At 42.0% G+C, this 24,942-nt stretch overlaps 1 protein-coding gene across 4 annotated transcripts in view; it reads right to left on the bottom strand.

Moving 5' to 3' along the window:
• LHFPL3 (LHFPL tetraspan subfamily member 3) overlaps positions 1 to 24,942 on the bottom strand; it is a 694,555-nt gene that overhangs the window by 65,116 nt on the left and 604,497 nt on the right. For 2 of the 4 annotated variants that reach the window (XM_086967424.1, XM_086967419.1), the window contains one exon: positions 8,071 to 8,097. The exons of the other annotated variants lie outside the window; for them this stretch is intronic. In XM_086967424.1, the coding sequence (XP_086823550.1) occupies positions 8,081 to 8,097 (17 nt within the window). In that variant the 3' untranslated portion in view covers positions 8,071 to 8,080. The remainder of the gene's footprint in view (positions 1 to 8,070; positions 8,098 to 24,942) is intronic. 4 annotated transcript variants of the gene reach the window in all.

Here is a 24,942-nt window from a genome sequence, read left to right on the forward strand (position 1 = left end):
GGGCATGGCCTTGTCCCATCCCTAAAAAGAATATGTTGACAGCCTTTCTGCCCCTTAGGAGAGCCACTGGGGGTGATTGTCATTGTCTCTTGGCTCACCCACACAAGTCAGGCACCCTTCTTATTGGGGGACATGTGGGAAGTCAGGATAGTAGGAAATGTGTGGCTCCCAGCAGACTGCAAAGCTTTCGGTCACAGAAATGTGAGGACAATTAGTGTTTTTTTAACCAAAGTTAGACTTTAGAACATCTTTATGGGTAAAATTTCCAAGTGAGAGCCTCGCAAGTCATGCATCCCATGGAATCCCCCAGTTGTCTAGTTTTAAAAAATGGGCAGGTTTGCTGGGTTTCCCTAGCGACTAGCTGAGCTAAGAACTAAAAGCCACAGCTACCCACTTTGCAAAAAAAAGTCAGTTTTGAGTGGAAAAATATGATGTACCCATGTTGTGTTATGGGCCATTTTCTGCTGCGGGCTCTATGCCTACTCTCACAAATGAGGTACCATTTTTATCAGGAGACTTCGGGGAATGCTTGGTGGAGAAACGCTTGTGGCTCCCAGCAGATTCCAGAACTTTTCATCAAAAGTAACGTTTTTTATTTTTAGCCAAAGTTTGAGGTTTGCAAGGGATTATGGGTAAGAAACCCAGGTGAGAAACACGCAAGTCATACCACCCTGGCTTTCCCAAGGTGTCTAGTCTCCAAAAATGTGCACTTTTGCTAGGTTTCCCTAGGTGCCGCTGAGTCCAGAGCTCAAAATCCACAGGGCTCAAAATGCAAAGCTATTTACAATGGCAAAAAGGTCAATTGTCAGTGGAAAAACATGTTGTCCATGTTACGTTCTGGGCCATTTCCTGTCAGAGTCACTAGGCCTATAAACGCAAGTGAGGTACCATTTTTATTGGAACACATGTGTGTGCATAAAATAGTAGAATAATTATTATTACCTATTGGATTTTGCTGCATTTGCGCCTTTCAAATGTAATCCAGTGTGTAATAAAGAAGATATTTCATATACTACCCTCTACATCATATGCTAGTAGGTGAACCCACAATATCAGAGATGTACAAACACTCACTGCTCCTAAACTCCATATCTTGTGCCCATTTCAGAAATACATAGGTTTCTTGATACATTTCACTTTACATATTTCACCATATGAAATGGGCTGTTCTCAGTACACAATGAAAACCCATTGTTTGGTGCAGTTCAGTTGTTGGCTCTGGGTACCCTCGTGTATTGAAGAACCTACCAACCCTCTATATCCCAGCAACCAGAAGGGTATAGCTGAAGTAATGGTACATTGATTTTGTAAAGCGACAATTGACCAAAAGTAAACTTTGTCACAAATGGCCATTTTTTCCTACTCATGTTCAATATTTCTTTATTTCAACACTTAGGGGCCTATTATAATGTTGTGTGGGCGACCATAGGTTGGCAGTTCCGCATCCCCTATTACAATGCAACCTAACTCCCATTTCTCTATGTTAGCTTGTGCTGTGGTCAAAAACTGGTCGCAGCACAAGCTCCCATTGAGAAATGGGAGTTTCTATGAATCCATGCATCGCGTGGCACACATGGTGCAGGAATGGCCCCCAACTGGAGGCCGCTGATGGATAGGAGCCCTGCTGGGGACCCCCTAAGTCTCTTTCCGACAGGCTTTCCATGTTGGACAGCTGAACATGGAAAGGCTGTCTGAAACAGACATAATCCCAATGGTGAAAACGCTATTCTAAAGGGATAATGAGTGGCCTGAGACTGATCGATGGGCTCCTTGAGCCCATTGGAGACCATCCGGAATGACTGACCGGTTTAATCTCCGACCGCCTTCTTTATAATTGGGTGATAGGAGTTTAAACCAAGGATGCCAGTAGAAAAGCATCCGACTTGCGATTGGAGGTTTCCCGACCGACATCCTAATTGGCCCCATAGATTCTTTGAGAAATCTTTGAAGGATCTACACATTTGACACCTTGCTGACTTTGGAATTGTGTCTATCTTTTAGATCTATAGCTTTCCTGGATCCCTCATGGGTTTCACACTGATTTCCACCACAAACTACAAGTAGGTTGAGGGCACAAACAAAACAAAATAGGAAAAATGGGCCACCTCTTTGCAAAATGCCAAAACTATGATAAAAATATACTTTTTTTTAAATCAGCTCTGCATGTTACCTGAAAGCTGGGAAGATGATGACTGTAGCACAGAAAACTATTTGTTGATGCCATTTTTAGGGGGAAAAACCAACTGACCCTTTTATCCAGAGCACTTTTTCATATTTTTCCCCCAAAAGTCAAAATGTAGATATATTTTGGCCATTTTCTCTGGCCCCTCTAGGGGAATCTACAGACCTTGTGTACTTTTAGAATCCCCAGTATGTTGGAAAATAAGTACTCATCTTTGCCGTGGATTGCTTATGTGGAAATCATTTTATGGAGCGCTAAGTGTGTATTACCCCAAAAATGTCAAAAAAGGGCTCAGCACTGGGGGGAGACGTTCCAGCAATTTAAGGGTTATTCAATGTGACTAATCATAACTTACTCTGTTGCCATGATATATTGACAATCGTCTTGTGCATAGTGCTTAGTTTAATATCCAGGCTGGTAGCTTTTTAGAACAAGAATGTGTATCAAAAGTCTATATTCAAACATTTTTCTGGGAGGCTACTCTAGAAAATGTTGGAAAATAGCCATCTTCTTTCAGCAAATCGCAGAAGGCATCATTCTTGTCTTAGCATACTTCTTTAGTCTAGTGCAGTACAGAAGTCCCCTGAGCTCCCAGTTTGTGTTGAGAGGTCAGTTTGCTAGTTTTGTTTTGAAGACCTTGTATTCTTGCTACCATAGTCCAGTCTGCACTCCTCTCATGGCCTGCACACTTCTCACGTCTATGTTAGATGTAATGTACTTGAAGAACATAGGTTGATGGTTACAGCTTTGTTGAAATTTTTGCAGAAATTCTGACTTACCAAGCAAAGGTTGGAGAGTCTGCAAGTTTTTAAGATTATGTACATAGGATGATATGCTGAATACTCTAGCCAACATTCCTCGTATTTAATATTAGACAGGTCAGTAGTGACCAGGCAAAAAGCTCTAGCAAGAACATTATTTATTGGGTGGCACTTATTTTATGGTCTCTTGTCCGTGCGCCTGTTAATAGAATTACCACTTGAAAGCTGTTGCCATAAATTTGAAATTTTACATTATATATCCAAACTGCCTGTCCAAAGTGTCTCACTTAAATCGTGAAAAGAAGAATATGCCCTTTCTAATGAGATTCCACAGCGGACCTCTTCAGCGGACATTGGCCCGTGCTGGTTTACATGGTTCTAGTCTAAACCATTGAAGTCAATCTGACTGATTCGAAACACTGCCTCACCTGTTACCCCAAGCCAAGATTTTGTGTGCACAGTCAAGGTATTAGCATTTGTAAAACTCAACGAACAAGCAGAGCTCTATACACAGTGCAGTTGCATATGACACTACTTATACATCTCCTTGATACAAATGGGTGTTTTCAGAACCCCATTTAGCCCGTAGTAGGTCCACTATTTCCCCTGAATTTTGCTGTTTTTCTGTGGGCATCCTTTGGTCATGTAAAGGGGTTTCTCTAGCTTAGAGCGCCAGTCCGTTGCCGTTCACCATGTGGCCAGTTTCAGGGGAGATGCGAAAGTCCAAGATTTCTCCATGTCTTCAAAAATACCCAAAAGTGCCACTCAGGGTTACATTTCCCTCGTCTCCCTCAAACTCCTGACAAGACATTGGACATTTTCCTCTAGTAGGTCGCAATGACAGGACATGTCGAGATCAAGTGGAAGAAACCTCCTTGTTCCTCTGAACCACAGAAACTGTGCTGGAAAGGGCGTTTCTGTGTGTGCCACAGATGGGTTGTTGCGAGGTACAACACGTGTAAATATTTAATCTGAATTAGCTGAAGCCGGGAGGAAATAGTCAGGACCTTCGAAGACATACATGCATGCCTCCAGTCACCATCGCCCATGGTTCCCACCCAACCCTCCCATTTCTCCTTCAACATCGAAACTGGTCCAACAAATGTATTATAAGGATTTAGGCTTGCAGTGAGTTATATTTGGGCTTCTAGGGAGTCACTGTGAGATCTAAGGGTATGCCACAGTTACAGATAATGGAAAAACTGAGATTTAGGAAGAGCAAATTCCTGTTGCAAAAGATTTCATGAGTATTCTGTGCCAGAAATGTCCACATTTGGATATACGTATATCTATCTATCTATCTATCTATCTATCTATCTATCTATCTATCTATCTATCTATCTATCTATCTATCTATCTATCTATCTATCTATCTATAGAAAAAGGTTGCCCTCCGTTGGTTCGCACTCACTGGGGGTTGAAGCCATGGCAGGGAGGCAGCACTCGAATCATTTCCCCACATTTAGCCTGCCGACGCGTTTCGGGGAACTCCCTTCCTCTGGGCAGATACAGGCACTGAAAGACACAACGCAGACTGCCAGATTATTCCCTCTTTTAGTTCGATGCTCCACAGGTAAGTTTGATAGCATTCTGGGACTGGTAGTACCCTCAAACCCAAGTGGGTGGTGCCTTGTACAATGTCCGTAAAAAATTAAAACATTTGTGGGACCAGCAATGTTCAAAAGGCGTCTCAACCTGTTCAAAAGGCTCCCCCAATCACGCATCTTGCAATACCAGTGTCCTTGCAGCGTCCCGCTCAGGTATCGCGGTGGTGCGAGCCGGGACCTGGACCTGGCCACAGTTATTTGAAAGAAAAAGGTTGCCCTCCGTTGGTTGGCACTCACTGGGGGTTGAAGCCATGGCAGGGAGGCAGCACTCGAATCATTTCCCCACATTTAGCCTGCAGACCCGTTTCGGGAAACTTCCTTCCTCTGGGCAGATACAGGCACTGAAAGGCACAATGCAGACTGCCAGATTATTCCCTCTTTTATTTCGATGCTCCACAGGTAAGTTTGATAGCATTCTGGGACTGGTAGTACCCTCAAACCCAAGTGGGCCGTGCCTTGTACAATGTCCGTAAAAAAATAAAACATTTGTGGGACCAGCAATGGTCAAAAGGCGTCTCAACCTGTTCAAAAGGCTCCCCCAATGACGCATCTTGCAATACCAGTGTCCTTGCAGCGTCCCGCTCAGGTATCGCGGTGGTGCGAGCCGGGACCTGGACCTGGCCACAGTTATTTGAAAGAAAAAGGTTGCCCTCCGTTGGTTCGCACTCACTGAGGGTTGAAGCCATGGCAGGGAGGCAGCATTCGAATCATTTCCCCACATTTAGCCTATATATATATATATCTCAATCCACTCCGCCTATACAGATTTGTGCTTCAAAACAAGGACATGGACCCAGATTCCAGTCTTCTTAGTTGTTTATTGCTTGTGCCACCATAACGTTTCGGCTCTGACGAGCCTTGATCACATGACGTATATATATATATATAGATATATATAATAGGTCCCAAGATCTAAATCCCCGCAGGGAAGAAGTGTGTCTCAGCCAGTTATTATGCCATAGGGGGAGTTTCTTCATAAGTCTCTTGTTCCACCCAATGCAGCATAACATTGATCGCAATGACAACAAGGTCACTCTAGTCACTTCAGGGAGGGTGTGGGGGATGGGGTTCACAAATAACATTCCCAGCATAGCCTGTTGGCCAAGTTGAACCTCCTCCAGACGAATGGCCCGGCCATATCACCACCTCCAGGCGAATGGCCCGGCCATATCACCACCCCCATTCATCCAGTCATTCACTACATGGTTCTTGGTGCCCCAATAGTAAAGGCGAATATCTGCCCTTCTTATGACATCATCATATAAGTACTGCACGCATTTGCCAATTGCTATTCTTGGTGGGCTTTGCCTTCAGAGGGAGATGCAGATCTTCCCTGACAGGTCAGTTAACCATATATGGGAGATGAGGAGGGGGATGTTCAGAAAGACATAGAGAAACCTGGGTAGTGTCATCATTTTGACAAGGGCCACCCTTCCAAGAACATTTAGGGAACGTTTAGTCCATTTGAGAAGGTCAGTTGTTGTTTTATGCATTTGGACTGGAGGTTCAAGGCCCTGGTCAAGTGTGGGTCCAGTGCAATGTGGAATACCAAGTACTGAAAACTGAGATGGCGGCTGTGGAACTATGCCTGCCAGTCAGGACTGTCTCTGTCAACTTGAAGAGAAGTTAGGAGGATTTGGACCAATTGTTCATCAGCCCAGAGACCTTATCATAAAGGTGTCATAAAGGTGAGCATGTGAACCAGGCAGGGCCCGGTGATGGTGGGCTGTGAGAGAAAAAGTAAGATGTCATCTGCATATAGGGCTTTGCACTTCTCGGTGGCCACCCCCCCCCCCCCCTCCCAGTTAAAGCCCCAAATCTGAGCATTGCACCAGAACCAGACTGCCAGTGGCTCAATGGCTACTGCGAATAGGAGGGGTGGACAATGCATAGCCCTGTCTGATGCTCCTACCTATCTGAAAGTGAGGAGAGTCCCCCTTTAACCTGGACATAGGCCCTGGGATTGGTTTACAGGAGGCAGATGTAACTCCGGAATTTTTGCCCACATCCCATTCCTTGTAGGGTGTCGTAGGGTGTCATCTAGGATGGACCAGACAACCTAAGTCAAATACCTTCTCAAAATCGATCAGCATGAGGGTACTTGAGCCCCTGAACCAATCCGCATGTGCCAGGGCCATGTGGACCCTGCCAATTAAGTGTGTCCTAAGCCAAGGTTTAAATAGCTCTTCCAGGTTAATTTCGCAGACTACACTCAACAAAGACACAAGGTCAAGGAGAACCAGGTTTGCTGGTACATTCTAGTTAAGCACGGTTTGATGTGCAGCAGGGCAAATGGGGTAATTTGCCCAGATCGATTCACCTGCAAGGGGTGATTTTCTATGTTTTGTTGGTGTCTGATTATGAGGTTACCATTTAGCCTGTTCCACAATGGCGGAAGACTTGATACAGGCATAAAATTATTCACGTTAATTTAGAGAATAGTCTTTCATTGGTGGTATTACCAATGACTGTGTAATTGACGTAAATAATTGTCTTTCACTAAATGCAAATGGCCACAGCCCTAAGACTGTAGACAGATCCAGTGGGGTGGAGTACATATCTAGCACATTAGTGCCCAGTATATACTTCTTTACATATTAACTGGAGTTGTGCTGCTGTTCATGCAGGAAATCCACAGGATGTGCCAAGGTGGTATTAAGCACCCACAAGCATCTACGTATGGGCTTGCACAGAAGCAGTGTGTTGTTTTCTCAAAATCATTGTGGTCTCCCACAAGCCTGTCTGTGCTGCTCCTAAAGATGCTTTTAGTCTCACCAGCAGTGTCAGAGCAGTCACATGTATCCAACTCCATTTGCAGTCATAGTGATTCTGCCAGAGAGTGTAATAAAGGAAATCCCATTAAAAATGGAGGCTAACGCAAGAAAAAGGTAAGGAGTGGGAAGAAAGGTGGACAATGCTGTTCATGAGCCTGGGGTCATTGTCTCGCCTTCTCATATTAAATCATTCTTTTGGCTTCACCTGAACTCAATCAGTTGTAGGCAGCATGTCAGAAAGAAATGAACAAGTGCCAGAATATTTCATGGGTACTAAGCAACGTATCTTATTTTATGTAAATAAAATATATATATTATGCAATGGACCTTCTTCTTTTGAACTTACAAACATGTGTCACTATTATAGATTATTAACAACACATACAGCAATATCAACCTTGATGTAAAGGATAGTGATTTAAATGTGCTTGTTCAATAGGGTGACTACATAACTCCAGATGGATGTGGACTCACCATTCATGATGCGTCCTGCATTCCATGTTGACAAGGTTGCAATTTCACAATGCTTTGGGGTACCTCAGTGGATAAGGGTTCCTTGATCTTTACATTTGCATCCTGGAGATATGTGGTCATCCTAACTAGGTCACGGACATGCTACCTAATGGTATGACACACAAAACCACATCATAAAGCCATGCAAAATGACTAGGCAGAAGAAGAGACACGCACATCACAGCTGTCCTCACTGAGCGCCATGCATACATGATGGCTGACACTCTACATACCTCATTTACTTTAAGCATTTCCATCATCTGTAGAGAAGGCAAAAACAATCTGGTTAAGGTGTGCTGGGCTTCTATTACCAAACAAATTATCTTCACTCCTAGTAGAATAGGGTGTCAGATAAGTGTGTCAACACGTGTCGGCAAGCATGAAGATGCAGTGTTACTGTGCATATGTTTATGTAAGACATATAGCGATAATGGGTGACATATTATGTGTTCACCTCCAGATTTAGACCACAGTGCACCAGTTCTTCAGCAAAAATACACCTAATGGGACACAGCACCACTGCCATTCACAGAACCCTTCACAGGGGAATAAAGACACTTACCAGCATTAAGGAGGATGCAAGGAAAGCTGCCTCTGAAATAGCTAGCATTGTTTTGGTGATCAATCTGAGTGTGCTGCAGTGTGTCTAGCTTTGTGCAAAGTGAACACAAGTCTATGTCACAAATGTGCCTTATCAGCATTGAAGATGTTGCGATGATCACTAGAAGAGGTGTTAGGGAACAACGTAGAGGAAACAGAGTTTAGTTGTCCATGAACACTCTACATACATTGACATTTGAAGGTATAAAGCACTTAAATGACAGTCTAGCAAGGCCGCACAATGAATATTGAAATTATTTTTTGGGGAAGTGTGTGCTTAAAAAGAAATACCTAAATAAATAAGTGTAGCACCCCAAATGTACTCTAAGGAGTCAACCATGATGCTTCTAAACGCCGACATTGCTGCATAGCAAGGCTGCCTAGTCTTGAGTCCACCACAAGCCTTATACTATCACTACTTCCACTTCTTGGCCACTTTACCGCACTCTTGCAGGTGTTGTATCATTTTGCTTTTGCCCTTCGAAACTGGTTTGTTATCTTTTTCCTCCTCTTCTTTTTTCCCTTTTCTGCGTATCTCATTTTTTCTCAAAGTCTGGTGATAAGAAATAGTCTGCATTCCCAAAAACTAGTGCCGGTGCAAGCTACCTGCAAATACCTCCCAAAAGGTAACCACCGATGTGGTATATATTGTTGAAACCGGTGTACTATCACCAGTTTCTTCGGTGCACAGGCGGTCTTGCAGATATGTTATGGTCATTTGCAGAAGGCACTGATGTTACATTAGGAAATGGCTGCCCTTTGCACATTTGGATTTATTTCTCTGCTTCATGTGTGTTTCACAACCTGAACATTCTTGGGTATTGTAACATCTTTTGGCCATTACCTGTCACCTGTGGCAACCTTAAGAATGTTGTCACAGAAGAAAAGAAGAAAATAAGGTTTATAAGGTTTCCGGCGACAGCCTTTGGCTTGATGCCAGGCAAGTTCATACACAACTCACCTTAAAGCACAAAGGGACTTTGTACTTTTCCTCACTTCCGCATATGCTCATATGGACACCTGTGGACTATTTGGGACTGGTAAGGCTGCCTTTGACAGTCATGAAAACAGTTAATACTATTTTTCGTTTGGATTATGGGAATACTCCATACCTAATAACGCGTGCAGTTTTTCTTAGGAAATAATAGCCACCACAAAATGCTTCATTATGGGTAGTAAGTGTGATTTAGTATTGTGATGATTCCCTATCTCCTGCTCCAGCCATCATTGCCTCCGCGTGCATGATTGTTTACACTTTACACTTGTCCATCAAACTTTGTGGTTCCTCTTTTCAAGTATAGGAGGATTGAGCACCATGCCTTTTAGCTTCTAGCTCTACCCTATGGAGCTTTCTGTCACTGAATATGTTCTAAGTGCCAGCTTGCAATACCTTTAAAATTTCTCTTTGACTTAAGCTACTTCACACATGCTGTCCATTTGCCCTCGTCCCAAAGCTTCCATGTGCTTTATAAGACCAAGACCATGTTATGATCTTATCTACGTTATAGGTTTCTTCTCTATTCCAGTCATGTCTGCACCTTTCTTCCTTTCTGAAGAGCTGCACCTGCTTTCCTCACTTCATATGACCTAATACGCGTCTCCTGAAAAAATACTTTATGTTTTAATGTAATTTGCTGGAGGAATGAGAAATGTGCCTCATTTAAAATGAACATGCTATTGTTACCTAGGGTACGATCATTATACATTTAACGTCATAGATGAGAAACTGGGTACATTCGCATAGCTCGTGGTGGTGCACCAGTGCTGGTCCAAACCTTTATCCCGTTTGGTTCAGAACTCATCTCTTCAGCAAAATATTCGCTATCTAAGCGAACCCCTCCCTACCCCCAGATAAAGGGTTCCCCACTCTGCATTATTCTCTCCACTCATCCTCTCCCTGTCCCTTCACCATCCACTCTGTTCTTTATCTGTCAGTGTGAGAAGCATTTTGTTGTGATTTTTGTGATAAATCTTTAATAATTTACTTATGTACAAACGTAGATCTTTAGTACACACACTTGTACTGGCAACATTTGCAGCCAGACAAACACTATCCATAATGCACTTTTAACCTGGTATGCATGAAATTGTACTTCATGTGAACGCACTGTTTTCCTCTTTTGGTGTCTTCAACAGTGCACATATGGAACACATTTGTTACTGTTACATTTTCTTTGTTCTGGCAGTTGGCTAGGGCGGTTTGTGGTTGTGGGGCTTGCGTCCGTTAAAAGTGGGGACAAATCATAAATTTTATAAAGCTTCAAAGTTTTTCTATTGGGGACTTTGTCCCCCATAACTGTGAGCTCACAGGTATGAAAATGCGCATATGTATGTTTAGCAAGGCAAATCAGCCTAGCGGAAGGATAAACCACACAAAATGCAGTTAATGATGCTTCCATGGAAGCTGCAGATACTGTTGGGGCCTCCTCCCAAAATCCCTTTGGCGTGAGAAGTGTTGGTCTTTATTGATCTCTTGCTAGCAAAGAATAAAATGAAATAGAATTAAGAGAGAATATAATATAAACAAATAATTTCAATTATTTGCATCCACAGAGTGCTGCTATTCCATAAGGTTCAACGCCTATGTGTACATGTATTGTACGTATTTAGACCTATTTTATGCAAACCTAGCTGGAAAGCAACAGAGCTATGTACATAGTAGGGGGTGGGGAGACAATATGAGACCGTTTGCATAGTGGAGTGGCAACAGAGACCTTTTTCACCACTCAGTGAAACAAATATGTTCGCAATGACCATAAATCCAAACCTTGGTCAGGCCACTTTAGTCCTTTAAGGTATGGATATGCATATGGTATCAGTTTAACTCTTTTGACTTGCCTGATTTGCATTTATATTAGTTTCACGTTTCTGGTTGTATGACTGTGGTATCTGCAGGGCTTGCCAATAATGCTACAATAATCGCCCCATTATTAGTAGTAGGTTAAAACGATCAAAATCCATTTCCCGTGCTGATAGTTGAGCCTGAGGAAAGTACTTCTTCAGCAGGTGACCTAGGTCGCCCTCCTCCCTCACACAGCTGGTGCAACCACTGTACTTGGCAAGACATTTCAGAAGACAAACCTCCTTGCCCAGAACTATTTTATTGCATGAAGACAACCCCCTTGGGTAAGGTGCATGTCTATGGCCTGTGCTACTGCAGTTAGTTGTTGGCAGGGGCTCCGCAAATTGTGTCAGGGGTTGGACAGTATTGGCTCGAAATGTTAACCTTGTCAGGAATGTAACAGGTTTCATATTGTTTATGAGCAACCTAGAAAACCTATGGGTCTAAAATCTGAGTCATTGGTCAGAAAAATAGAGCTATTGTCTCAACCACAGATTGGTAAGAGTACTAGCTCAAGGCGTCATCCAGAAGATGGTTAACCCTGTGTTAGCAACGTGAATCGCTATATTGGATTCCCATCAATATCATGTATGATCAATATTCTCATGTGGTCCTCCGTCCTAGGTCCAGTGTCTCTAGATCATTGAGACAAAGTAGTACCATCTACGGACTCATAGTTTACACATGCCAACACTTGGACAACCATAAGAATCTGATAAGACGGGTCAGTGCAGGGCAAAAAGGAAAGTGTGTGAAATATTAAAATAGGATAGAGAATCTCATTCCAAATTTTATTCTACCGAGACCTCTTCCTGACTAAAAACAAGGAACAGCGCAAAACAAAACTCCTGCAGTTTAACAAATATCTGCATAGGGGCCAACATGTTTCAGCCTTAACGGGAAATTGACCCTAGGCTTTCATCTGGGCCTCTGTTCTCATAATGATGCGACTGCGAAAATAGTGTTGGTGCAAAACTCAAATGAAAAAATTCCTGTGATACAATTTAAACAGGCCTCCCCCTGTCTCAGCCATGGCCAGAGACAACGCCGGACAGAGCGGGGTCTCACTACGCCTGAGCCAGGTCCAGGACGAGGTGAGGTCTCTTCCCAGGGCACACTGGATTTAATAGAATTACCAGGTGTCATGGAGGAGTGAAGCTACAGTACTTGGAGACTTATATCCTTTACTGTTTAAATTGTATCACAGGAATTTTTTCATTTGAGTTTTGCGCCAACACTATTTTCGCAGTCGCATCATTATGAGAACAGAGGCCCTGATGAAAGCCTAGGGTCAATTTCACGTTAAGGCTGAAACATGTTGGCCCCTATGCAGATATTTGTTAAACTGCAGGAGTTTTGTTTTGCGCTGTTCCTTGTTTTTAGTCAGGAAGAGGTCTCGGTAGAATAAAATTTGGAATGAGATTCTCTATCCTATTTTAATATTTCACACACTTTCCTTTTTGCACTGCACTGACCCGTCTTATCAGATTCTTATGGTTGTCCCAAGTGTTGGCATGTGTAAACTATGAGTCCGTAGATGGTACTACTTTCTCTCAATGATCTAGAGACACTGGACCCAGGACGGAGGACCACATGAGAATATTGATCATGCATGATATTGATGGGAATCCAATATAGCGATTCACGTTGCTAACACAGGGTTAACCATCTTCTGGATGACGCCTTGAGCTAGTACTCTTACCAATCTGTGGTTGAGACAATAGCTCTATTTTTCTGACCAATGACTCAGATTTTAGACCCATAGGTTTTCTAGGTTGCTCGGATTCTGGTATACGGGGGATGAAACCTATGCAGGTCTTTAAATGTCCCTCAGGCCCTCCCCAATGAAGTGTGTTATATTCATATTGTTTATGACACCACTTTGCTAGTGGTTCTCTCCTTTTTAGTTATATGTACCCATATAGGGAGATATAAATAAAACCTGATCTGCTCTCTTTGAAGAAGCCCATCTAATTTAGAGTTGAGAGTTGAAAAAAATGTCAACCCCTGATAAGGTAGCCACCTTGTGCATCACTCAATCTTGCAGGACACCATATTTCCGATCATGTGCTTTTCTGTTGCTAGTAATCAGGTATATTTACACAATTAGTTCCATTGGTCGGAACCAAGACTACAACATCCAGTAGGCATTAGGTGTTCAGATGAAAGCCAATGACTGGCTGTATGTTGTCATGCTGAAAAAGTATGGTAGCAAGTCTAGTCTTCACTGCAGCTTGTTCAAACTCAAGGAGATCAGCAACTTTGACAATTACACCTTTTTGGATGTTAGCAATTAATTCCAGTTGCTGTATCAGAGATTGTAGGTAGGCATTAGTCAGAGGTGGACAGGCCAAGAGGCAATTCAGGATCCTTCCTGAGAGGTATGTGCCTCTTAGGGGCCTCTGTGCAGAAGACAAGAAGCCAGATGCGGTCAGAAAGATATCAACTCTTCCAATAGGATCTCTTTCTATAATGCAGACAGAAGGGACAGCAAACCACCCTGCCTGGATTTGCACCCTCGCATTGATTTTTCTGGGGAAGTGATACTGCCTAGGTGCTGCACAACCTGGTTGTAGTGTACTTACTGCTGTTCAAAGGATGCAGCTAGGCTGCCTACCTCCTAGATACAACCATGGTGGCACCAATGCATGACACCACTGTGAAATTGAAGTTTGGCACTCTGTTATTGTCTTCAAAGGTCTGGCACCTTCAGTGTTTTCCCAAATACCATGTGTGTCAGCGACAATGATTAGTTTGTATCACAAACCGATATAGGCCCAACTCTCTAGCTCAGAATGTATGTCATGGGTATAAAAGGAATGTTGGTACAAACAGTACCTTCCTTGGTTACTTTGACTTGACTGATAAACATTTTGACTGGCTGTTATACATTTAAAGTTGATATTTTTAAATAATTGTTTTGAGAGGTACGGCAAACTAGTTTTTTTATAAACACTGAAATAATAGGTATTATTCAAATCGAACTCAGTGTTACTAACTGCAACGTCCTTGCAAAAAGGAAAGAGTGAGTTGCCATTCCATTAATACAATCTGTGACTTACAGCTCTCTGGTGTTCACTCAACCCCTAGAGCTACTGGAACATTTGTGGGGTTTGAATCCTAGGCAAATTATTCGTTTGCAATATACCTACAGTTGGAGATCAGTCAGCAGAGGATGGTGTAGTGGCTTGCTCAGAAAAAGACATATTTCTGTCTCTCAACTAAGTAATATCATGTATGAGATCAAGAAATCATGTGGCATACATTTATTTGACGGTGTAGCTTAAAATGCGTATATATATATATATATATATATATATATATATATATATATATATATATATATATATATATATATATATATATGTGTGTGTATCCGCCTGATAGCACTAAATGTAACCAATGTTTTAGCTAATCCACCTCTAGGATTATCCTGCTCATAGCAGCACCTCATCAAAATGAATATTCTCTTTGAGTTGGTACCTTTCTTGTCACATAGAACTTTCGTTCTGAACAGCCATGTATGCACAAGCGGGCAAACCTTGGGATGAAGTGGCAAACCTCTCCCACAGATGATTACCTCCATGTGCATGCTGCATTTTAGGGTTAAATCTTTGATTTGGTAAACAAAGTCACACAAACATATTAACCACCGTAAACAATGACAAGACATCTGAACCATCCCATACATAAATATCACAATTTCAAGTTTACTGTTAGGAACGCCCATATTTGAAATACTTTAGGGTTGAATGAAGTGTGCCAGGGAGGAAAGAGGAAGAGCAAAGAAGCAAAGCAAGAAAAGCTTAACAGGTCAGCTTCCTTCAGGGAGAAGTCCCCAGCCCTTATCGAAGTTACCAAGAGTCCTTCTGCCACCAACACCAGCCCCCACACAGCAACACCATCATGATTATACATTTCACCCAGCACTCGGGTTCAGGCTCACTACAATTAGTAGCTTTTACTTGAATACAGGGTATGTCTTCTCCTGGTGTGTGTCAGTCTCACTGGAAAGCTCACAAAGCTGTTAGACCCTTAGACACGAGAGATCTGGGGAGAGAGCCAGGAGTATACTCTAAGGTTATGTTACACAAAACAGGATACAACGGAAGACAACTCTGCCCTGATATCGCAACATTTGTGCTTGGTGGCCTCATTGAGCATCTACCCATCCCCTCTACTCCATAGATTGCCATCCTGGTACCCACACCTGACTCCCCATCTCCGATTTTCTTGAAGGGAAGAGTGTATACACTCTTAACCAGTCATGCATTTCCTTTCATTTATGATTCCATTAGCCCCTTTAACATTCCAGTTATCTCTTTAAAAAGTGACTTCTCTGAGATAAGGGTGGTTGCTCCCTAAAACCTGAAAACGATTCCTAACTTGCATCCTAAAGTCCCTCTCAATAGCACACTTTCATGAGTAGGACATCCCTTGTCAGACCTCATGTGTGTCTTTCACTTGACCCTCAGGAACCAGAACATTGGCCTTCTTATCAGGAGGCCTTACCCCTGTTTAATTTAGCAAACTCTGCCTGATAATGATTCAACCCTCTCCTCGATGTCTTTCCCCAATTTCTCCACATCCCGTTTTGCTGCCACACATTTATAGATTTCAGGACTGTCATTTTGCTGGGCATGAGGCTTTCAGTTTCTATCCCTTCCTTTGCTATCTCTTGGGACCCCATTTTCTTTGAACCTCCAGGTGACTTGAATATATCGTTTTTGCCATGTTTTTTCACTGCCATGTTCATTCTTCAAAGATGCAGCCCACCAAAGGCTTTCTGCCTGCAGCTAACAGTCAAAAGCACCTCTAAGTCTGAGTCACAAGACATACACCGCATTAGGGTTGAGCATAAAAGACCAGAAATACAAGGTCAAGGAGCAACTTCCATTGGTGATCCAGCCCAAAAAAGGGCTAGAGTGATCTTCCCCCATGCTGGCTGAATTTTTTCCTTCATGTCACTCCATGCCATGTCGGACCTCTGCCTCTCCTCATTGTCCCAATGGGCCTCGAGACTCTCTATACTGATTGCCTTTCTCGAGCAGCCCTCGGCTCTTCACACACTACAGTGGTGCTCCTATCACCTACTGCTCCCACTTGGGTGATGGCCCAATGGGGATCACCATGACTGGTGACATTAGACCATGCTCGATATGCATTACTAGCAGTGGATACAGAGTAGTTCCAGTGAAGCTGCAACAAAACAGTCAGCAAGGGATATGTTGAATTTACTCCAATAGGAGCTCGGCATCGTACTCTCTGCTTCTACTCGCCATTGCAACTCATGGGTGGTTTGAGAAACACTGGCAGCTGAGAAATGGCATCTTCACTCAGGAACTCCAAAGCTCTACGACCATCTTGTTCTCCTGGCAGCCCCTACACTTCATTTTAAAGGCACAGTCACTACTAATGCATACCGCTACCTTTTTAGGCAGCCAGTACTCTTCTCTTACTTTACCCTGGCAGCTCACTGGTCATTCCTACCAGAAAGAGAATGAGAACCTGGATGGCACATTGACATGACTTCTGCAGCATGGATGTTTGATTTGATTTGATTGTAGAATTTATATAGCGCACGATAGCCCAGGGGCATCTAGGCGCTTTGCGGAGGAGGTTGCCGGAGATGGTATATTTTAGTTTGAAAAGAGCCATGTCTTTAGTAATTTTCTGAAACCAAGCAGTGTTGGGCAGCTTTTGATATTTAACGGAAGCAGGTTCCACAACCTCACAGTACCCAAGACAAAGCTTCCTCCTCCCCAACTCGCTTTCTTGAATTTTGTTGTCTGGAGAAGTTTGCTCTGTGCTGAGCGTAGGTGCCTTGATGGATGGTACCATGTGAAATGTTGCTTCAAGAATGCGGGTCCCTTTCCGTGAATAGCTGTGTATGCTAGACATAGGGCTTTGAAATCTATTCTTTTCTTCATAGGAAGCCAATGGAGTTTTTTCAAGCTTTCTGAGATGGACTGGAATTTGGGAACGTCTAGCAGCATTCTGGCGTCAACGTTTTGTGCTCGCTGAAGTTTAGTCATGTGCTGTTTCTGAAGGCATAAGTGTATTGCATTTCCATAGTCCAGTCTAGCCATGGCCAGGACCGTCACTAGTGTTTTTACTGCTTCAGGGGGAATGAAGGAGCGCACTTTGAGGATTGATTTTTATGTGAGAAACACCAAAGAGACGATATTGTTGACCTGGTGTTGGAAGTTCAGTTTATCATCAAAGATGACACCCAGGTTCCTCAATTTATGGACTGGGGTAGGGTGAGCAACTGTACTGGAAGGCCACCAGTTCTGAGACCAGAAGGATGAGTCAGGACGCAGTAGGAGGACCTTAGTTTTTGTATGACGTTATCATGTATGCCTTTACCATACTTACCTTACCACACATGTAGTACAATGCGTTAACCATTACAAAGCACAAATCACTGTATTAAATTTTGGGTCTCAATCACACATTTAGGTGGTAAGCGCTTTACCTCCCTTTATCTCTACCCTCCTCTGAACCCTAAAAACTCCATATTTCCGTTTACCTCTACCCATCCAAACCCTTATATCTAGATATAGGAATAAAGAAAATGAAGATGTATATTTATTCTCTTAGAAAACTGCTTAAAGAGTCTCTTGTTGGTAGCATTTTGCCTTCCCCTACAAAGGTTCCAATTACTCCTCTGGCTTATTATCCAATTTAAAAAAAGAAAAACAAAAGCGAGTACCAGTAGCAGAAGCAAAAGCTTGCACCAGTCTAAAACTGAAAAAGCAAAAAGTGAAAAACAAAAAAGGCGGATATAGCAAAAAACGTGCCCAAAAACTTTAAATTTGGTCCACCATTAAGTGACTCCTTTATGTTGTTGAATGTCTCAAAAAGGCAACCAACTGATTTCTAAAACCCAAATTCACAACCACAAATCATAATTCATATACCAGAGCTCTTCAATTCAGTCATTCCTAAAAATAGTCTATCAGATCGAACTTAGGTGTGCACTGAGATGGTAGGGTTGTATCATGGAAGAGCTATAGACAATAACTCTATTCTTAGCATGTAGCCTAATTCTAACACAACAGAATATACATTATTAGCTACCCATAAATCTTGGTTAGGAACACAAAGGCTGGGGTTGTTGTTTGAACTACTATGACTTGGATGTGCCGGAGGATGAAAATGTGACCCATGTCGCTTGGTTTCATTGATCAGGTTGATGCTCGTACTTGTACCTATCTGTTCTTTATTGCTTACCTGCCTGCACCCAAGTCGTTACCAGTGAGATTTGTACAGACTTATGTTGTGCCAATGCTCTACAGCTCTGTTTATTGATATGTTGTTACAACGTTGGTGTGCTCTTTTTGTTCTTTCATCAAAATCAAAATATTTTTTTTTTAAAAGAAAGAATCACAAAGGCTAAAACACTTAAAGATCCCAAGTTCTGTAGAATGTCATTAACTTTGGACTTCATTTCCATTTGACAATCAACATATTTTTTAAACAGATAATTTGTGTTGAATTTTTTGGTAAGAAATTGCAGTATTAACAATGATTAAAAGTAGCAATTTTAACTCTGTTACTATTTGGGATTCTTATTATGGCAGATGATCCAGAGTAGCCTTTACTCAAAGATAAATGATTTTGGAAAATGTGGATATTTTCCAAGTGGAGGAATTGATGTTATGCCTTTTTCATTCCATCAAAGAGTCAAAGGTGTTGCTCCAAATTCTCTAAGGAAAATGATTTATATGATTGATATGATAATAATTGTATTCCCTCTGAGGGGCTGTTAAAGGGTGCAAAAGCTACAGTAATTTCTATGGAGCCAGGATGGAGGTCTCTATCAATCATGCAGCAAAATTAAAAATCATATAGCTCCATAATGTGTTAGATAATCTGACACATTGGGATTGACTTGCCATGACTCTCAATCACAATCTAAGTTGGGTCAAATGAAAAATTGGAGAGTTTAACATAGGCTAACGTGGCCTCTCCTGGAATATGACAAGATATTCCACAGATCCCCAAAAATTGGTTTCTTAGATTCTTTAAAAGCACACATCATTTGTCTGCAACATACTAAGGGCCATATGTAGGTGGACAAATACCGGTCGGTAACGGCCGATTTCGGACGTTACCGACCGGTATTTGTATTTCCAGATGTAGGGGGCCTGAAATGTAGCGATTCTGTATATTTATCGAATCGGAAAATTTACCGAATCGGTAAATTACCGATTCAGTTAAGGTGCAGAATCGCTAATTTGGAATGTAGGTGGCACTGGAAACAGTGCCACTGGCCCAGAGAAATTCGTTATTTACCATGAAATACAATGGCATGGTAAATAACGAATTTCTGTGTACATGCACATCATACAGCATGTATGTGTGTCACATGGCACACAAGCCAGAATCAGGGGTGCAACAGGGTGTCAAAGTGACACTCTGTCCCCCTTGACAAATCGGTAAATTTACCAAATCAGTATTTACCGATTCGGGCCCATAGGAATCAATGGCAATTACCGAATCGGTAAATACCGATTCGGTAATTACCGAATATTACCGATTTGGTAATTGTTTAAGAATGTTTACCTACATGGGATTTACCGAATTGTAAATACCGAATCGGTAAAATTCGGTATTTACGATTCGGTAAATTCCATTTACCTACATATGGCCCTTAGTCCATTGCCATTGTACAATGACATCATTATTTTGCTCTCAGTTTTCCAGACTAAACTTCCAGAATTGGACATGCCAGCAAAGGAATTGCAAATTAACTTTGTTTTAAGAATGTATGGCCCTCCTATCTCTTTAATCACTCAGCAATATGTGAAAATAACTATATCAACGCTTGATAGCTCATATAAATCTTCCTGGCTCCTGATTAATGTTTATATGGCCCCAGGTCTAAAAACCTGTCTTTGACCAAATCGATACTGCCCCCCTCTTTATCTAAAATCATTGAGTTTAAAAAATGTATTTTTATATTTTTGGCTGGAGACTTTAATCCTAAAGTTTCTAACCATGCATTAGAAACCTTAGCTGACAAATAAAGAGAAGAAGCTCTGAATATTCCCTCATCTGTATTCCCCCAGTTTACAGTTGATGACAATGGTTTAATAATCTTCGGATTTTTTGAGGAAACATGAATGTGTTTTAATAATTGGCTGACTGAAAAAAATATTCCTAAAAATCACACACACTCCTGTTTCAGGGGTTATATGTAATTGACTACCGAATTTTGTCATATTCTTCTATTGGTCTTCCATCTCATCTACATGTAATAGACAACCCCTAAAGTGACCATAGAATACTATAGTATAGAGCCACTGTCTGTCAAGAAAGTATATTCTCATGAAATATGAAGGGTGTCTCTTTGAAAATCCAATGGATGAAAACATTGAAATGCTAATAAAATTGTGAATTTACATTGCTTATTACAAAAAAGAACTGATGGCATAACCAATTCAGCAAAAAAATCTATTTGAAGAATACAAATATTACATGAGGACTTTTTTAAATGTTAGACTTCAAACTTGTAAATTATTCAAGCTCAAGATAACGTGAATGAGTAGCCAGTTTGAATGGAATCACTCCAAAGAAATCAAGACCAGTTTGAAGGCAGTGCACTTTTTTTACCTAGTTAAAGTGAAAATAATATGTGCCATGATAACAAGGAGAGCAAGGCATAAAGCCTCTTATAAAAGACTTCAGGCACAGCATCTCTGGATTGACCTGCGTGAATCTGCAGTCTCCAAAAATACACCTATTAGAATATAATTGTGGTGAAATGCAAAAACAGAGTGATGGCCTATCTTACTCATTTATATGATTCTAACACTCTCAATAACCCTGAGATTCTTTTGTCTAATAACCTTCCTCCTAATAATGAATATAGGCAAATCCAGAAAAACAAATTGAAGTTTCATTTTGAGAGCTAGATCATCCAGGGCTATGGGTCCTGATCAAATCCCCTTAACATTATAAAAATGGAGGCTATCCTCTGGTCCCTATTTCTTTTTCTGCTATTTTCTAATGTTACCACCATGGAGAAATTGCAACTTCCTGGACCAGAAGTATTATAAAGAGGAGATATTACTGTCTCTCTAGTAATTATAGGCTTATAGCACTATTAGATGTAGTAGGTAAAATACTTTATAACACCTGAAATGCTGGGCAACTGATACTAATATAATACTAATAGAGCAATAAGGTTTTAAAGTAAACAGTTCTGCATTAGATAATATTGCTATACTACAGTCAGTTGCAATTACTTCGAAGCAGGCATTGAAAGAAGACATACTTTTATTTCTCCTAATTTTTCCCCCTACGTTGCATGTGCACTGCACTGGACAGCACTCATCCAATATCGGAAAAGTTTTGAAGTTTATCTAGGCATAGTCTTTTGCACTGAAAGGGTAGCGTTTTAGTAAAAAATCTATGCTAGACATCATGCACACACATTGCACAATGGTGCTAAGGTGTGTATGTGGCGCTCAGCAGCACAACTGTGAGACAGCGAGAGCGCAGGATAGTGCCATATCTCTGTAGTTATGTTGCTTTCCTGCTCCCACGTCACGCAAAGCAGTGCCGAAAATGTGGGTTCTGTGACACATTGTGTGACAATCTTCTAAGTCTGGGCCTACACATTAATCATTTTTTTTCTCAAAACGTTTTATTGGATATTTCAGTACATTTTAATAAGATGTGACTACATTACATGTGCAAGTGAAAGTAATCTGAACAAAAAGTGCAGGCATATTAACAAGGTGATGACATTCAAAAGATAGTACAGTGGATAAAAGTGGTAGACCTTGTTACAATCAATGAGTCCGGGCAAAATTCGATTATCACATCCAAAACCATGAGACCTATGGCGCTAAATGTCAAGGAGGAGAGAGAGAAACGGAAAAGGAAGAGAAAAATACAGAAAAAAGGAGCAAGAAAAAGAGGAGAAAAGGAGAAGGGGCAGCACCACGACATAGCGAAACGGTATCGACACTTCCAGCATACCCCAAGGTTTGTAAACAAAATGAGTGTCCAGAAAGTCCGGGAAGTCTGAGGAGCATATAGAATGTGGTGAATTTGGAGAGTTCATGGAGGTTTGTGTACGCTAAAGTAGTTATCCACCGAGATCCACATTTGTCAACGTGCGGGTCGCCAGGGTGTGGTTTGGAGAGTGACGTTGTCTACCCCTCAGAGGTTAATCACCCAGTTCAACCAGCAGGCATAGCTCGCTTTCTTGGTGTCCTTCCAATTGTTTAGGACTACTTTAACCGCCGCCGTTAGTAGGAGGTCTAGCAGGTATCTATCTGTCTCGGGGAGCTGCGTCTCCTTAGTAAAGCCAAAGACAAGGTAAGGGAGTTACTTAGGAGGAGACATATTGAACAGTTTATTTAAAAAGGCAAATACTCTGTCCCAATAGCTGGAGACACAGTCACATTGAAGAATGAGATGGTTCAGATCTCCCTCCGCACGCTTGCAATTCCAGCAGAAGGCGTCAGGACTGATCTTATGGGCGGGTGTCCAGAAGACCCTCTGCATGAGCCAGAATTTGGTTTGTGATAATGTAGGGCTTATTTTATGGCTCATACAAGATTTCCATGACGCGGACCACTCCGAGTCTGAGATGGAGAAAGAGGCGAGAGAGGACCAAAACAGCGTGGATTTTTCAAGCAGTCTGGAGGACTGTAAGCTAAGCAGTTTAAACAACCTGGAGACTTGGTGGCCTAATCTATTTAGGCTGGAGAAATATGTGAGAAGGGTTGGGGGAGTGGAGGACAATCCCGCTTTTGTAATGGCTGATTTTATGTTCAGGAAGATGTAGAAGTCGGAGGCCTCTAGTCCAAATTTCGACTGTATTTCTGTAAAGGGAATAGGATATGCACCATCGCAGAGTTGGTAGGGGAAGAAGATACCCCTCTGGATCCAAGATTGGATGAACAGTGGTCTGCCATTGTATTTGATGAGTGGGTTCTGCCAAATCGATTCCCATCTGGATCGTCTTATTGACGTGTCAAGCAGCTTGTCAATTTTGAGTGGGGCCAACTTGGTGTTAGTGAATATGGACTTCGAGCAAGGGATTTGGTTTATTTTAATAGATAGGATCAAGATGGGGTGGATATCTCCCAGGAGGGCTTTTTCCACGTCCAACCACACAGGTGAGTAATCGGCCGGGGGGGGGGGGACAGCAATAGGAGCCTTGCTTGGCTAGAAAGGAGAATTGGTATTTATTTAAATCAGGAAGGTTGACACCACCCATGTTTTTATCTAATTTTAAGAGACTGATACGAGGTTTCTTCCCTTTCCAGATAAAGTTATTGAGAGCCTTGTCCAGTTTATTATGGAACTCTTGGGATAAAATCAGTGGAAGCATAGTGACTAAGTAATTTACTAGCGGCGTAACCATAATTTTCATGGTTTCAATTCTGCCCCACCAAGTGATAAAGTGAGGCGACCAACCATCTAGTTGCTTTTTAATCTTCTCAAGTGTCAAGGCTTCATGTGTTGGAGGGTCTCAATGGTTGAGCTGTCAAATTCTATACCCAAGTATTTGATGTAACTACTTTGCCAACAGAGTCCTGACGAGCCTAGTACTTCTCTATTGGTAAAGATGTTAAGGGGTTTGACTTCAGATTTATCACGATTCAATTTGTAGCCCGAGTGTACAGAGTAGGCCTCTATAGCCACCATCAGAGCTGTTATAGAGGTATCAGGTTGTTCGGTGACCACAAGGACGTCATCTGCGTAAACTGCGAGTTTCACACGCCTGCCACCAAACGTAATCCCGCTAATCTTGTCGTTTTGTTGTATGTCCCGCAGGAGTGGCTCCAGAGCCAGTAAGAAGAGAGCGGGTGATAAGGGGCAGCCCTGTCTAGTCCCCTGCTCGAGATGAAAAGGCTCAGAGAGGGAGCAGTTTATCACAATTCTAGCTGATGGGCGGGAGTATAACGCCATGACCATGCCGATGTACTCGTCTCCCAGGTTGAATGTGTGCATGCATTGGCGTAGAAAAGGCCACAACACTCTATCGAACGCCTTCTCCGCGTCAAGAGTAATTGCTACTGCAGGAGGGTCTGAAAGCTTTGACTTCTCGAGCACATGACATAGGAGTCTTGTGTTATCGTTAGATAACTTAAGTTTTAAGAACCCCACCTGGGCATTATTATTCAAGGATGGTAAGATGGCGTTTAGTCTGCAGGCTAGTGTTTTCGCATAGATTTTGCAATCTAAGTTTATGAGAGAGATCGGTCTATAATTTTTTGGTAGCAAGGGGTCTTTTCCGTCCTTCGGTAAGACTATTATAGTAGCTTCACTCATCCAGGGAGTGATATTCCTAGTCCAGGGAAAGGATTGGAATAGGTTGAGGGGAATAGGATTAAGCTGTTCCTCGAACCTTTTGTAAAAATTGGCCGTGAAGCCGCCCGGCCCTGGCGCCTTATTATTCTTTAGTGATTTGACCGCGACTGATATTTCTTTAAGTGTGAAATGGGCCCCTAGTTTTCTTTTCTCCGCTTCCGAAATCCGGGGTAAGTTAATTGAATATAAATATCTAATGCAGTCGTCCAAATTGAATTGGTTCTTGTTTTTGTACAGTTCCCCATAGAAGGATTCGAAGGTGCGAAGAATATCTTTCTGTTTGGAATGGGTGTTGTTGGCTTGATCTTTAACAGAGTTGATA

The sequence above is a fragment of the Lissotriton vulgaris genome, chromosome 1_1 (genome assembly GCF_964263255.1).
Source record: "Lissotriton vulgaris chromosome 1_1, aLisVul1.2, whole genome shotgun sequence".
Lineage (NCBI taxonomy): Eukaryota > Metazoa > Chordata > Amphibia > Caudata > Salamandridae > Lissotriton > Lissotriton vulgaris.